At 39.6% G+C, this 15,965-nt stretch overlaps 1 protein-coding gene across 1 annotated transcript in view; it reads left to right on the top strand.

Moving 5' to 3' along the window:
• The window catches only part of PDE6C (phosphodiesterase 6C), a 45,519-nt gene that overhangs the window by 23,124 nt on the left and 6,430 nt on the right, over positions 1 to 15,965 (top strand). Inside the window, exons 12-20 of the mRNA XM_090056612.1 lie at positions 5,292 to 5,438; positions 5,827 to 5,934; positions 6,058 to 6,167; positions 9,630 to 9,717; positions 10,295 to 10,395; positions 11,948 to 12,055; positions 12,373 to 12,436; positions 14,211 to 14,285; positions 14,417 to 14,500. Of these exons, the coding sequence (XP_089912738.1) occupies positions 5,292 to 5,438; positions 5,827 to 5,934; positions 6,058 to 6,167; positions 9,630 to 9,717; positions 10,295 to 10,395; positions 11,948 to 12,055; positions 12,373 to 12,436; positions 14,211 to 14,285; positions 14,417 to 14,500 (885 nt within the window). The remainder of the gene's footprint in view (positions 1 to 5,291; positions 5,439 to 5,826; positions 5,935 to 6,057; positions 6,168 to 9,629; positions 9,718 to 10,294; positions 10,396 to 11,947; positions 12,056 to 12,372; positions 12,437 to 14,210; positions 14,286 to 14,416; positions 14,501 to 15,965) is intronic.

Below are 15,965 nucleotides of genomic sequence, written 5' to 3'. Positions count from 1 at the left end.
CAGCTGGGAACCATATGGTGTCAAAGCGGCAGATGACCGGATGGACAGGAACAGTGTTAGGCAGGAAAGTGAGAAAGGGTGGAAGCAGGTGGCTGGGGAGAGGAAGTGAGTAGGCATGCAGGAGCACAGCAGCAGCTAGGCAGGAGTATGGGGCCCACGCTGATGCACCAGGGCCAGCATTAGCAGGGACCCAGTGCAGGGTGGCAGGACTGTGGGGTCCAGGCCAGCAGAAGCTCTGGAGCCAGGCTGGGCTGCACCAGCAGTGAGAGGTGGGAGCCAGTCTGGTTCCACAGAGCCCCTGCCAGCCCATGCCCTGATGGTGCTGGCCCTGGGGCGCTGGCACAAGCCCTGCACTCCTGCCCAGTTGTTGCTGAGCTCTCATATGCTCACTTCCTGCCACTCCCCCACCACTGCCACTGCCATTTCTCCATTTTCCTGCCCGCCACTTCCACCACTTCTCTCCACCCCCCGCATCCACTGCAGTGCTGGGACCGCAGGAGCCACCCCGGCCTCCCCTGCTTTGCGCTATTGCCCCCAGTCCTCCCCTGCCTCTCCTTCTCCCCCTTATTTTCTCAAATTTCCTCATCAGTGGAGGCAAGCAGGAGCAGCCCCAAGGGCCCAGGCCAGAAGCCTCTGCTGGGCGAGATGGGGGTGGGGGCAGGGGAAGGGGCAGGGCCCAGTGTGGCTTGCTACTGCAGCTGCTGGGACCTGACACTGGTTCCCTCTGGGTCCTACTGCCTTGTCATCTTGGGTCCAGATAAATATTTATTTTCTAAATTTTTAGGGGCCCTGCAGGCTGGGAAGAATGGCCTGGTGGACCAAATCCAGCCCATAGGACATATTTTGCCTGCCCTGATGTATGAGACAATAAGGCTAATAGCACAACTCTTATTTTACTAGACAGATGCCACAGATGAGTTGCACCAGGAATTTAGTATTTTTATTTCTTTGTACTGTTGTAATGCCTAGTCACCCTAGTCATGAATGTGTGGTACAACACACAACTGTATAAACATGCGCTATTTTATATCACGGTGGGCATATTTACACATGCGTGTACTGTGCAGTAACTTACAGAGTGGCTTTTACGCCAGAGTTTACACGTGAAAACATTACCACACAGTAATGCTATGTGTGGAGTGACTTGGGACTAAAGCTAGTCCTGAGTCAGTCCACACAAACAGGGTTACTGCCTGTAGTTACTGAACAGGAAGGCACATGTAGACGCCTTACTATGCAGTAACTCTGTCCGTGGGGAGGTGCTGCCACATGGTGGTGTGCTGCCACTCCAGGTCTGGGTAGAGCCGCTTCAGAAGGTCCAGGAAGGTGACCTGGGTTACGTAGAACACCTCCAGACACTGCTTGTCGTCCAAGATGGCCTGGATGATGTGCAGCTACCTGTCCTGGCTGACCCAGCAGGCCTAGAGGTGGCAGGGCTGGAGGCCGAGGAGTGCATGGACAGCCTTGGCAGTGGCATCCAAGAGCACATCAGCAGCATCCCTGTTGGGGTCTGGCCAGCAGACAGGGTCCAGGTGGCAGCTGTTTGGTGGCAGCAGTGGCGGCAGCAGCCCTGGGATGGTGCAATGCGGCCAGGCTGGCACTCACTGTGTATGGGGGAGCTGGCTGGACCCAGATGGCTGTGGGCCAGTTGGCAGTTTGTGTGGCAGGTCAGCATGGCCAGCACAGCAGACAGCAGGAGCCTGGGGCACTGGGCATCACTGCCAGGGGCAGCAGCTGGAGCAGCCATGGTGCAGTGAAGTAAAGGTGATAGCAATACAGCTACTGCATGCTGCCCCCATGCTCTGCATGCTGCACTGGCCAGAAACACAGCTGGCCAGTGAGCAGGAGCGGGGCTGGCTTTTAAAGATGGCCTCCTGCTGCAGGCAGCTGTGGCCAGAGCCTCCAGATCTTCCCGGTGGCAACAGGGGCCCCAGGAAGCAGAAGCAGTTTGCTGTCACGAGCAGCAAATCTAGTTCCACTTCCCTGCACATGTGGATGCCTGTCCAGAAGTGTTTACTCACAAGCAAACTGATCCAGCACCAAATACAACTGTAGACACACCCAGTAATTATAAGTAATGGCATAAAGACAACAAGAAAAAAAAACAGCATTGAATATCTTGTGTCTGGACAAACAAATTGTTTTGGCCTTGATCTTACACACATTCTAGGCACAGACTTAGCTAACAGAACAAGCTCCATAGAGTGTTATGCAGATGCTTAAGTGTTTACAGAATCACAGCCTGATTTCAGAAAAAAATGGAACTGTTTAACAAAGGACTGCATATGTTACTGCTGGAGCGTGAAGGAGATTCACTGCTTTGTTAAAATGCACTACTATTTGCTACTCCCAAAAAATTGATTTGATTCAATTTGGATTGTTTTATAATTATTTAATTATGCTCATTCCCTATGCAGTCAGCATGAATTAATACTATACCATATTTTACATGTGTATCTACTGCATCTAAGAACGCAAAAACACAATATAACACATTTTAAATGCAAGTATGTTTTGCTATAAAAAGGAAGAAATTTGTTAGAGGCACCAAAATAAACAGTGACTAAAGATGTAGGAGATAATAAGGCTAATAGCACTGAAATGTTTCAGCAATGTATTGAGTGCTTGAAAAATTAAAGTTAATTGGTATTTAATATCGCTGTCATGTAGCAAAACTCTACTCTTACAGTTATAATTATATAGAGAAGTAACTCTCCTCCCCCTATCACTCTTTCCACTAAAAATGTGCAGACATCAATTTACATAGAACTACATGCAATTATAGTTTTTATAGTTAAACAATCTTCTTAAACTACTTTTGGTTATGTGTACACACACACACTGGTGTATGGTGGGTACAGCGTAGGGTCTTCAGTTTGGCATGACTACATCACTCACAAGTCATGTACAGATCCTTATCCAGCCCCTTAAATACCACATATTTTAAGAGCACATTTCAAAGTAAATGTTTTTTAAATTAATTGAGCGTTAAATATTTAAATTGCCGTTAAATTTTAACATCTCTGACTGTAAAACAAGGTGCCTTGTTACTTTCTGTGGACTTCTGAGTGAAAAAAAAGTACTGAAATGGATTTTTTAAATGGGTAGTAACTAAACTAAACTAGTTTATTTAGATATTGTGACATACTGGATATGAGGTTTAGTGTCTCATTCAGTGCAAGGGCTATATACAAATGCTTTATCCTATTATAAGGCCAGGAATACCAGCTCACTAATGGGATAAAGCAGGTGCATCTAGAGTTGATGGTTCACAAAGTATTGGGCCTTAAAACTGAAAATACTTCAGATTGAAAATTCCTTTGAATTTGATCTCAAACCACAGAAAATTTGAAGGGAAATTCCATTTGGGAGAAAAGGAAGAAATACTTTTGCATGAATGTTAATTCACAGAAAATCTCCAGCCAACCAAGGTACTGCAAGCAGCACTAATCCTGATCCAATTCAACTCCATGAAGTGGGCCCCCTGATTTGCTTAAAAGCAGAGAAATGAAATATAAAATTACAAAATTAATAAACTACAATGAGTCTCTTTTTAAAGAGCCATTCAAATAAATTTTCATCATAACATCAGTTTACTAGTTAGAGCAGTAATGGTGAATGACTCCAGGATGGATTTAGAGTTGGCTATAGTAATCTTTATAAGCACTATATATTCTGTTTATCTGTCCTAGCATCCTAAAGATATTTACTTTATGCATATATGGGGTTAATTCAACAACCAGGTGGTCAGGAAGCTACCCAGGAAGATAAACAATAGCTTAGATAAGAGTTCCTCAGCAAACATTCAAGCTATTAACTCTCATATGTAACCTCTGTCCCTACCTGGGGCTTCCCTGACCATTTTTCCAGGACTCAATCACCCCCACTGGAGAGAGGGGAATATCAAAACATGGAAGAGGAGTTCAAGAAACACTCCCTGAGAGAGAAAGAGAATGACTTTGTGAGATGCTTATGGAGGAGAAACTCCATCTTATCTACAGATCTCCATATGTTAAGGATATGTCAAGGAAGCTTAGCCTGGCCAGGGTCTCTACCTAGGAAAGGCAAAGCAAACAAGTATACATAGAGACATTTATTGTTTTAAAAATCTTTAATCTTCTAATGTTGTATTCTGACTGTTAAGATAAAATGATACTTTAAGAAGATTGTTTTGGGTCACTGTATTCAAAACTAAGCACAAACTTTAAACGGAGAAAAGAACGTGCCAAGTCTATTCAGGTCTTCTGAATGGTGTACAGGGTACTATAAAGAGGTAGTTAGCCATATTAGTATAAAATCAGGGAGAATGCAGAGTAGATCTGTATCTTATAGACTACTAGTAAATCAAAGATGCATAAGCTTTTGTAAGCAGCAACTGACTTAGCATTTGGTGAAGTCACTGCTTAAGCAAGCTGCTGCTTACAGAAGCTTATGCATCTCTGACTTAGGTAGTGTATAAGGTGAAAATCTACCCTGCATTCTGCAAAGATACTATAGCCCAGCAACTGAACTAACACTGGGAGACTCACAGGCTTCCCCACTAACAGCAGAGAACTTGAGGCTTAAAACTTGGAATGGGTTCCCCTCAAAAGAGACTAAGAAAAGGATCAGAGAGTCACAGAGATGTGCATCATGAGAGAGAGACTTTTGCATCCTCATCTTCACACCCTCCCTCAGCTGCACTGGACTTACTGGGTGAAGTTGATAGTTTACCCCAATGATTTACTAAAGCCTCACAGATGAGGAGTCCAATAATAATCTGAACTACTTTACTAATGATGTGACATTAAAAAATAGACTCTAGAAAAGAAACCTATTGGTTTACCCTGTACATAAGGAAACAAACCAGAAGTACAACATGGATTTTATTGGATGCATGGGAGGAAAAAGCACCAGTTTGCAGGAAGCACTGGATGTTATCCATTTCCTTCATTTGAAAAGAAAAAGTAGCAATGACCTACAGCAGTGGTTTTCAAAATTTTCATTTGCGGACCTCTTCGGAAATTTTGAATGGAGGTATAGACCCCTTTGAATTGTAAGTGTGGGTACTCACATACTTCTGATTGATCATAAACATTTTTCATGGGCCCTTTAGACAAAGTCTGCAGACCCCCAGAGGTCTGTGGACCATAGGTTGAAAACCACTGATCTACAGTACAGCATAGTAGTTTAATATACACTAATGGGAGTAATGGTGGACCTGATCCCAGCATTTGTATGTAGGCAAGTAAAAACTGAATTTAGTCTTCTCTTACAAGACAAACTGTTAGTCTTTTCTTTCTTCCTAAAAGAAAGAAGAATTACCTGATCCAAAGGAATTAGAACTTTATGAATTTCACTTCAGTGACCTCCCTGTTACAGAAAATAACTTGATAAAGTGCGGCATACGATTATTCTTTGAGATAAATGTGGTTGAAAAGTTCAAAGTCCCACCAGAGGTATGATTTGTTTTGTCCTTTTTGTTTTTTTAAAAAGCCTCTGCACCAGTTAAATGTTTGAAGCAATATTAGAACATTTCCATCCTTAGCTAATTGAAAGTAAGCTGATATACTTTTCTAGTATTATATTTAAGTAGCTATTTTTATATATTTACACATTTTAAAAACTAAACACTAAAATTGTTTGAGACATAACTAAGAAATTAAGTCAATATGAATTTAAGATTGGTGTCTTGTTGTTATGTTTATTTTAACTACAAGTAATGTTTCAACTTTGGAAACGTTGCAAGTCTTCCTGTAAATGGATGAAATTCCATCTTACTTTTACTTCCAGGATTTTGTTAAGAATTAATAGCATTGAGTCTCAACTGCTTTTTATTTGTACCAGGTACTTACAAAATGGATGTACACAGTCAGAAAGGGGTATCGGGATATAACTTACCATAACTGGCGACATGGATTCAATGTGGGACAGACAATGTTCACCTTATTAATGGTATGCTTTGTTAATATTAACATATCTTACATTTTTGGTGATTAAAATACTTAGTTTTTTTTGTCAACCTGATTATATTATCCAAGCAATTATATACTCAACAGAGTCTCTCCTCCTATATAGACAGGTAGACTAAAGAAATACTATACTGATCTGGAAGCCTTTGCCATGGTTGCTGCTGCTTTCTGCCATGATATCGATCACAGAGGAACAAATAATTTGTATCAGATGAAGTAAGTTGGGATATAGTCATAGCTATACACTCCCCATATATATATATATATATATATATATAAAAAATATTTATATTGGTAAATACAAGATGTGAACATGTTACCATCTGCAAAGAAACAAGCTACTTATTTATCTCCTTTAGAACTAGGCAAAACAGGGCTAGCAAGAGAATCTCTGTCCCAGGGTATTTATAATCAATATGAAATGACATGAGATGAACCTCAGAAGGAATTCGCATAGCTAATGCTTTCACAAGTTAATTCTCGAGAGAGGGAAAGCTTCTGTCAAGTATGGACATTCAGTTCTAAGAAGGCAGCACAAAAGGTAGGATGATAGTAATAGAAAAAAATAGTAGAGCTCACACTGTTGACAGAACAAAGCAGGTAAGCAGGAGTGCAGCAGGATACACAAAGTAAGTCAGACTAGAGCCATGTACAATGCTCATACTAGGGGCTTATATCAGCTCTCACTGAAGTCAGTAGCAAAACTCCCGCTGACTGTAAAGGGGAAGGATCAAAGGTGAGAGAAGAATTTCACAACCTCTTCTAGTCCTTTCACGTTAGGCAAGAGACCCTACAAGCCCCATATCCAATCCCAGGCCTAAATTAGATCAAGGGCCTCTCCAGGCTTAGAACTGTCCAGAATTTTGAATTAGTCTGTCTTCTTGCTAGGCTACAAGGTTTCACTCTAGAAGTATAAACCGAATGCTTTGTGGGCACATCTACATGAGACGTTACTGAAAAAAAGGTGTAGGGACGGTACTGCACAGTCCACCACTTGTATAGACACTGCCTAAGGGGAATTCAGTGGAGCAAATCTAAGAGGGCTGAGTAAAGATAAGATCAATAGCCAAAGTGGTAATATTGTTGCAACATTTCAATAGCAGGTGTGGCAAGACAAATATCACAAAGGCTGAAGCAGTTGAGAATGTAGTCGTTAGGGTGGAAGTTTAAAGCACTTACTTAGAGCACCATGCTTCAAAATTGTCAGGATGGACAGGAAAATGGATTTTCAAAATACTGCAGAGAAAATAATGGCAACATTTAATAATAACCTATGTATGCAGGGAGCAAATTACTAAGTCTTGACTGGAATACTAACAAAACTTCACTGACTTATTTTCTTTTACAATCTGCCAATTCACTGTAATATGTTGTGTGTCCCTTTTCATGTTACTACTATCAGCATTACCTTTCAACAGTAATAAACCAGTGTGATATGGAAATGCAACTAAAGAGATTTCAGATTCTTAATATTAAAAGATGACTCAAAATTGCAGATGGTAAAAGATTAATTTTGAAGACAAGCAAAAATATTGACCTCATTGGGATCCTACCAAAATCTATTTTCCCAAACTGAAATGAGCTAAACCAAGTTGGTATAAATTAGGATCTCTCTGCTGTCCTCACTCAGGCTGTATCAATTTGCTTGAATGAGGATCAGGCCCTAATATTTTTGGGCCAGATTAAAATGGACTTTGAAAGAATTTACCTATCCAAATCCACACCTCTAATCTTGGAAACCCTCACTCAGCTGGAATCTAATGCATAAACATTTTAGTTTTTAACACAAATGTTGCCCACATGCTTATATTTCTACTTCTGCACATGTCCAGACTGTTTAATGCATTTCAGATTTAATAGTCAATGTATAAAGGGCCATACTTACTGGAATCCAAGACAACTTTGCTTTTAAGACTACCCCAAATGCCTAGAGTCTATACATGGAAAATTATTACATTTTCTATGTAATTTTCCACGTATAGAATTTAACTATTGGAGGGTTGTTTTAAAATTCATCTCCCTCAACTGTAGCAGGGAAAGCGATAGTAGAGGGGTAGACAGCAGGGAATCAAGTAGTCTGATCTCTTGCCCCCGGCTGCCTGTCCCCCAGACCAGACTAGGACTGGAGCAGGAGCCATGGAGAGTAAGCAGCAGCAGCAGGAACAGAGGAGGTAGCAGGGAGGCAGGTAGGGAAACAGAGACTACAGGGGCAAGGCAGCTTTTGTGGCTGTTACTCCAACCCCAGGCCAGGGCTGGACTTGCAGCCACAGCAGCTACCTGTACCCATCCCCCCTCATACTCAAATCCAAGATGAGGAGCTTCCCCCCTCCACCCCATGTTAAATGGGAAAAAATTCCCTTGTGTTGGATTTTTTGTGCTTATTATAGCACTATATAGAATAGAAGCCTCAATTTTCATCTATATGTCAATGAATCTTTCAGACATTCTTTCACACAATTTGTGCTGTGCATTCCTAGAGCTTACTTATGTGCCAAAAAAGACTCCCTAAGCTGTCATCTGTGGCAAGAGGTTATAATCATAATCTTTCAGAGGACTTCCCCCATATTTAGTATCTGCAGAATAACCCTACCCCCTGCCCTCTTCCATGAATGGAGTTTCAGATTGTAGTCTGTGGCTGAGACATTAGGGGATTTTCTGATTACTGTTGGGGATTCTCTAGATGACGTAGGGAGAGACATGGATTCTTCCTTAACTGATTGTCACTTCAAGGGGATGAGGCCAAATCTTCTTAACACAGCCTTTCCTGATTGAGAGGTCCATTCACAAGATCAGCAAGAGCAAGTCATCTCTAATAGTTATTGGGGTTTAATATAGTGTACGCATTATTCTTTGATTAACTTCAGAAACCGAACTGTTAACCAAGGAAAAGAAAGAAGATATACATAGCCCACAAATTCAGAACAAACTAGAATAAAAGTACTGTGAGGACTATTTGCCTCTCCTCTCAGCACTGTAGTCTAAAATTGGAATCACCTGTTTTTAAAACTTAACCCAAGGCAGCTGGAGCAGGCTGACCATGTCTTCTAAGATTTGGACAGTCCATAAAACTAAGTGTTTTTTTCTGGGGAGGGAGCCCAAGGACCACTATCCTACAGCAGAGTTAATTAGTTGACTGTGCCCTAATATCAGCGCATGCATAGACTGTGATGCTTTACTATGAAGCTAAATAGTCTACTCCATAGTAAAATGCACATGTAAGATGTACCCACTAAGTCAGAAAAGCAGTGGCATAGTCCACGCTGATTACCAAGCAGAAGAAAGGTCAAAAGCCATACAAAGCAATAAATACTAACACTGTGAACATAAGTACTTCTCTATACATGGAAGGCTCAATGATTAAAGCAACACCACCAACAAAATAAGCATATAGGATAAAATAGGATAAATGTTCAGAAACACAAATGAGGACTAGGCATCTAGCTCCCACTGATTTTCAGCTTTCTGTTTCTGAAAAACTTTTAATCTTGACCCAGTGATAACACTGAAGTTGTGTAAATATTTTATTGTTTTTCTGGGTATTGCTCTCATTTATATTGTTCTATTGCTAACTCATTTCTTTGTGGAATATGCAACTCAACTTTAATACTACTAATTTAAAACAACAATCATGAAAAAGATGTACTTTGAAATACTGTAAACTGGCCTATTTTTCAACAGGTCAGGTTCTCCACTGGCAAGACTTCATGGATCTTCCATTTTAGAAAGACATCATCTAGAGTATAGTAAAACTCTGCTACAAGATGAGGTTTGTATATGTATACCATCTATTAAAAATAATTCAAAAGCTTGCATAGGTTTTGACCTGTCAAAGCATCCTGGGTTGACTTTTTTCTCTCTCTGACTCATTTCTTATTCTTAGGTTGTAGGCTAGATATTGTACTTGAATTATATCTCTCATAAAGCACTTTCAATTAGCCATATTAAAATAATGATAAGACTAAAACTGACTATAGCTACAAAGTTCTTACTAAACTCTCGCACAACACAGAGGCAAATTGCACTCACTCACACTCATCTAACTACATTGATAAAAACAGGATCTTTGCCTGAATACTAGGCTGAGTAAAAGCTTTGCCTGTATACTTTTTCTGCTTGCATGGAATAGCTAACGCTGAATGTCAACTTGAAGTAAAAGGAAGGCTTTATGATTTAAGGCGGAAGGCGGGGTAGATTTGCACTTTATAGACTAACTAAATCATAGATGTATAGCATAAGCTTTTGTAAGTAGAGGGCTTTACTCATCAAATGCAGCATCACAGTATAATACAATTCAAAGATAATTTTGAAAGGGAAATTGAATCTCTAAATTTTTCATCTTGCAGAGTTTGAACATTTTCCAGAACCTGAATCGACGCCAGTTTGACAATGTAATACATTTATTTGAGGTTGCAATAATAGCAACTGACTTAGCTTTGTATTTCAAGTAAGTACTAAATTCTATATATAATTCTCTACTGAAAAAATTAAACAATTTAAACTGCTTTCCCTATTACAAACACCATATGGAATTGTTTTTAAATTATATTGTGAAATAAGCTGAAGTTTTTTAAGCTTCATATAAATAGCAAGATATATTTTTACTGTTAAGACATGAATCATGAATTTTCCCTCATGTCCTGTACTGACGTTAGAATACAGTAAAAGCTTTGTTATTCAGCACGCATTGGGAATGGGGGGTGCCTGTTCAGGCCACTATTTCTCCTGCTGTGTTCGGGGCATCGCCGCCCCTCCTCTGAGGGCCCTGAGGGACAGGGAGGTGGGCCCCATGCAGCCCGTTATGCCCTGGGCTGTTGGGGCTCAGAGAAACCAGAAGTGCCACGGTGGGCACTTCTGGTTTCGTTTTACCTTACAAGCCAGCATGCTTGTTAATAGAACATGCCAGCTTGTAAGGTGCCAGTTAATGGAGTTTTACTATACATAATTTGGCCATTCAAACGCACTCTCTTTTGCCAAGCATGCAATGTATTAAACGACATTAAAACATTGATATTGTAAGACCAGTCGTAAAGGTGTGGGCATGGGCATGGTTTGAAATTCCAGGTACCCTATTAGAATCACTCATACTACAGTTGTCAAAATGCTGTCACAAAATTCGATATGGTATGACTTATGGCATGGAAACTAAACTGATAAAAAAGAAACCAGAAACATTAAAAGTTTCCAGCGTAAAACATGAAAAATTCCAAAAATCAGTTGTGCGTTTACTACCACATTAAGCTGATCTACCACCCATTGCATTCAAGGGAAAAATTTCAGTGGACTAAAACGGATGCTGGATGAAGCCCTAACGGCATCTACATTTTTCTAAAAATCACAATGTTTTTTTCTTTAGCTGTCTAAAGGACTTTTGACCTTTTAGAGCTAGTAGATCATAGGAAAGTCAATTATTCATATATAATGCACTTTTTATAATGAAGAGTAAATGCAATTTCTAATTACATTAGAATGTTTCATGTATATCACTACTTTTTCCAGTAAGGTAAAATCTCTAACCACAGGGGATGAGACAGACATGTCTCTTTAACACCTCTCATGAAAATTACATAGCATGTTACTTCAAATTGTTTATATAAATGATAATCATTTCAATATTTTCCAGTTTATTACTTTAAAGAAACAATTGAGAATGTAGATATACAAGCCCAGTAATACTTACATAATATCCAAGAAACAAAAATATCACAATATAATTTAAATATATGGATTTGAGAAACCTGATGCTTTTCACAATGAAATACATAAATGTATTGCATGCTGGGAATCTATAGCAAAAACTGTGCGTTACAGAAAAGCTAAGTCTATTGAAGTCAATAAAATACTGTCTTTAATTTAATTCAGTGGGATTCAGATCACAAGCAAAACAAATCTGCTGGTTTAGGAAATCATTAACGTATGAAATACCATTTTTGGTAACAGCTCAAACATATTTGTTTACCAATACTTCATATATATGAAGTATGTACATGCTTTTACAGGAAAAGGACTATGTTTCAGAAGATTGTGGATGCAGTTGAAAAAATGGAAACAGAAGAGGCGGCAATAAAATACATATCTATTGACCCAACCAAAAAAGAAGTTATCATGTATGTACTTAATATTTTACTCTTTTTTCAATAAGTTATCTAGGTGTATTTTTTTAGGATTTTCAGGTTCACACTAATTCCATATTGGTTGGGTGTCTAATAGGTGCTTAAAGGCATTTTGTTTTAAATGGCTTTAAGCACCTATTAGACACCCAACCAATTTGGAATTAGTGGAAAACTGAAAGACTTTTTTTTTTAAATGCCTTAAAAACACATATTTAATATTTAAATACCTAAAGAGTCACAGTAAATACTTTAATAAAAATGGTCCCCTTATTTCCTTCTTCATTCTGACACTTGTTTCTGTTTCCTGAAAGGGCCATGATGATGACTGGATGTGACTTGTCTGCTATAACCAAGCCTTGGGAGGTACAAAGTGAGGTAAGCATTTTCAACAATACTGTGTAAGCATATACAATATTTTTATTCCATGTACATAAAATTGTTCTGTCTCATTGTGAACATTATTCAAAACAACTAGTTGTATATTGCAAGTCTATAAATACTTAAATATAAACCAGAAAGTCTATAAATGATTCCTGAAAACGGAAACCATTTTCTGGTAGTAAGGCCAAATGAAAATAATCCAAGGTTTAGGCAAGCCCTGCCAAAGGGTATCCAGTGGCCTTGTCTTGTGGCACCACCCTCCTACTTGTGAAACAGTCAGGAGAAATCCACACATTTGCTGTTAGTACAAAGCTTCCTTAAAATGAGGTTTTCTGTTACATGCCCTTATTTTTGTTACCAAATCCTTGTTTTCCTTCTGCCAGTTTTTAGTGGCAGCTTTTTAATTACGTGATTTGAACTAATTTGGTAGGTCATAAATCAAACTTTTAAGCACACAGACAATAGAAAATCCTTGCTCTATTTCAGTACAACCAGAGCACTCTAAAGTAGATTCTATATTATGAAATGCTTTGAGTGCCTAGTTTTCTACATCAGTATTTAGAAATGTTGCCAGTATTTAAATAATGTATATTCCTACAGGCATTATGGCTTTATCAGAGCTGATCTCTTAGGGGACTTCTTTGAGCTATTCTAAGTATAGCATTTGAGTCCTTTTAAGATTCTACTGGTATTGAAAACATTCTACTTAAATTCACAGTAACAGATCTTTCAAGCAAAGAATAAAACCCTGTGTATTTCCCAAAAGGCATCCAAGCAAGTTAAGAGCTTAATGCTCAGGAAATCAGCTAATAGCCAGTGGTGAAGGGAAATAGGTGAGCAGGTAGTGTAGATCTTTATGAGACTGTCTGGCTCATGGACATCCATTAGCCCACAAATGGCTGTTTTATTAAGATGTCATTGGGAGACCACTGCAGGAGTCTCAAAGGAATTAATGTAATGTGCCTTATAAATTATTAGATTTTATGATGCTGGCACTATTTCTTTGGAACATTATGTGGATGCCGCTTTCAACAATCAGCCCCCAAGTGCCATCAAAATGGCAGATATCATTTACTAGCAAAAGCCTCACAGATGTAGAATACATGCTCTGTAACTTGCCTTTCCAATGTGTTGAAAAAATGTGCAGATCAGCTTCATGTTTACACCTCTGCAATATATAAAATATGGTATTCTCTCTTCCTACCAAACATTTTCAAGCATATTGTATGGTTAGCAAAAACACTTGCAGGAGGGGAGCTGGCACCAGTATTTAAGCAGCTTAATAGGTTGCCAAAAGCACTCATCTACTAGTTTACACACATACTACTAATACTCTTTGCTTCTGGAAGCTTGATATGCCAAAACCTAGAATGTGAAGTGAGCTTCTTTAAATATTTTCTTTCAATTCTTGGGTAATTCACTTCAGTTGATACCTTAATCAGTTGCACAAACAAAAGTATAAGCATTGTAGCAACAAGATAGACAATTCAGTTAAAAATAATTAAGATAATAGGATTCTATTTTTTTCTTTCTGTCTGACAGATCTATGTTACTGGATGAACCTCTCTCCTGTCTGAGACCAGTGATACTTTTTAAGGAAATTAGTTTTTTTTTAAGGATGTATTTAAAATAACTTGCACTAGATTTCATTTAATTTTAATTTTCATTCAATAGTTTCTAAAAAAAACTTGAATGAATTCCAGCTTTGTTCTAAACACGTACTGCTTACCATTACAATTTCAGTAGTCCAGGATATTTGCATTCTCAGGTTGCCCTCATGGTTGCAAATGAATTCTGGGAGCAAGGTGATCTAGAGCGAACTGTGCTGCAGCAACAGCCAATTGTAAGTTTTTTTTGACATTATAAGCAGGATTACATTCTGTATGTGATAACTACTGAAGCCAGGCTGATCAGTTAAAATAATTGTATTATTAAGTCAAAATGCATAATGTAAATCCTGATATTCTTTTCTAGCCTATGATGGACAGAAACAAAGCAGATGAACTACCCAAGCTTCAAGTTGGTTTCATTGATTTTGTATGTACATTTGTATACAAGGTAAGAAAACAATCTTTATTCCTTCTTGGTGAGGTTCTGAATGACAAAAAGGTCAAAGAGCAGGTTTGATGAAAATATTCTGGATATTAGCCGGGCTGTCATATTCTTTGACTAGCTACTATTATAAGGGCCATGATTTTAAGCTTTCCATGTATAGAAGATTTTGCTCTTGCAAGTGCTAGAGTTTGTGAGCACCCTCAAGCTCCAATGAACACTTCAATGGAATCTGAGAAGCTCAGCATCTCCTAGCAGTTGCTCAGTACCTTAAAAGTTTGAGTTAGCTGCTCTGTCTGATTCACACAAACCCATCTAATGTGAAGACAGAACATGTGGATAGATATGGAATTGATTACAATAATGACTTAATTAGCAAAGGGAGTGGGAGTCCTGAAATACTCTGCATCATCTGAAAGACACTATAGTTGTTTCAGTTACTGCACCATATGGTTAAGGCTCTTCCAATAGGTCAGGTACAAGAATTAGACGGAATAAAGTAACCACAATAGGTAAATGTACAAGTCTCAAGATATCAGGACAGTTATTCTAAACAGGAACACAGCCAGACTGGGAAAGTGGTTAAGGACAGGGGAAGGAGTAGGAAAGAAGTTATAATTTACAGCGCATAATTTAGCATGTTTTTGTTTGAGACACTGAGGTATTATTATACCAACTTGGTGTTTTTGATAGACACCCACTAGTTACGCGGTACAGAATATGCTACCAGTCATGGAATGGTGCCAAATGGCCATGTCTACACGAGTGTGGATGTTTGTGTCCTGGAGGAACGCCTGTACCACATGGCCTCTAGTGTGCAGCAGGTTAACCCAGGTGGGGTAGGAGAGGCTGGGGCCAGCAATTGTGCTGCCCCAGCAGCCTAACCTGGGGTTTTGGGAGCCTCAGGAAGCTGCAGCCATGGTGATCCTACCACTTAGAGTCTGGCTGGCAGCTGGAGTGTAGCTCCAGCTGGCCAGGTTTTGGTTCTGGGCGGTGCACACTGTCCACGTCCCCCCTCCACCATGTACTGCCTCACTTTTTTTTATGTGGAGATCCCAGGGTAAAAAAACCCCACTGTGCTGCTACCTTGCAACACGGAGAACACCTGAATGTGCGGTATGTGGCACCACAGATTGGTCTGTGGCACCACATAACATGCAGCTGTGCTCGTCTATACATCTGCTTAACTGTGCAGTAGACTACTTTGCTGTAGTGTAAAGCATCACAGTGCGATTAAGCTGCAGCATACTGATTTTTGGCACAGTCTACTATCTTACTGCAGTGAAAATAACTGTCTAAATGCATGTGTAAATGCTGACCTGGGTGTATACTGCAACCAGTCAGCCCAGGCAGCAGGAGGTCAGATGCCTGCCTGCTGCCACCACCTGGGGCCCAGAGCTAACCCCACGGCTCCCTGCTAGTCTGGAGCTGCTCCACCCCAGCTCAAACTGCTGCAGTCCTGAGAACAGCA

Source organism: Crocodylus siamensis, chromosome 7 (genome assembly GCF_052110815.1).
Source record: "Crocodylus siamensis isolate JL-2025a chromosome 7, ASM5211081v1, whole genome shotgun sequence".
Lineage (NCBI taxonomy): Eukaryota > Metazoa > Chordata > Crocodylia > Crocodylidae > Crocodylus > Crocodylus siamensis.
The sequence above is the reverse complement of the archived record's forward strand: the minus strand, read 5'-3'. Positions and strand labels throughout refer to the sequence as shown.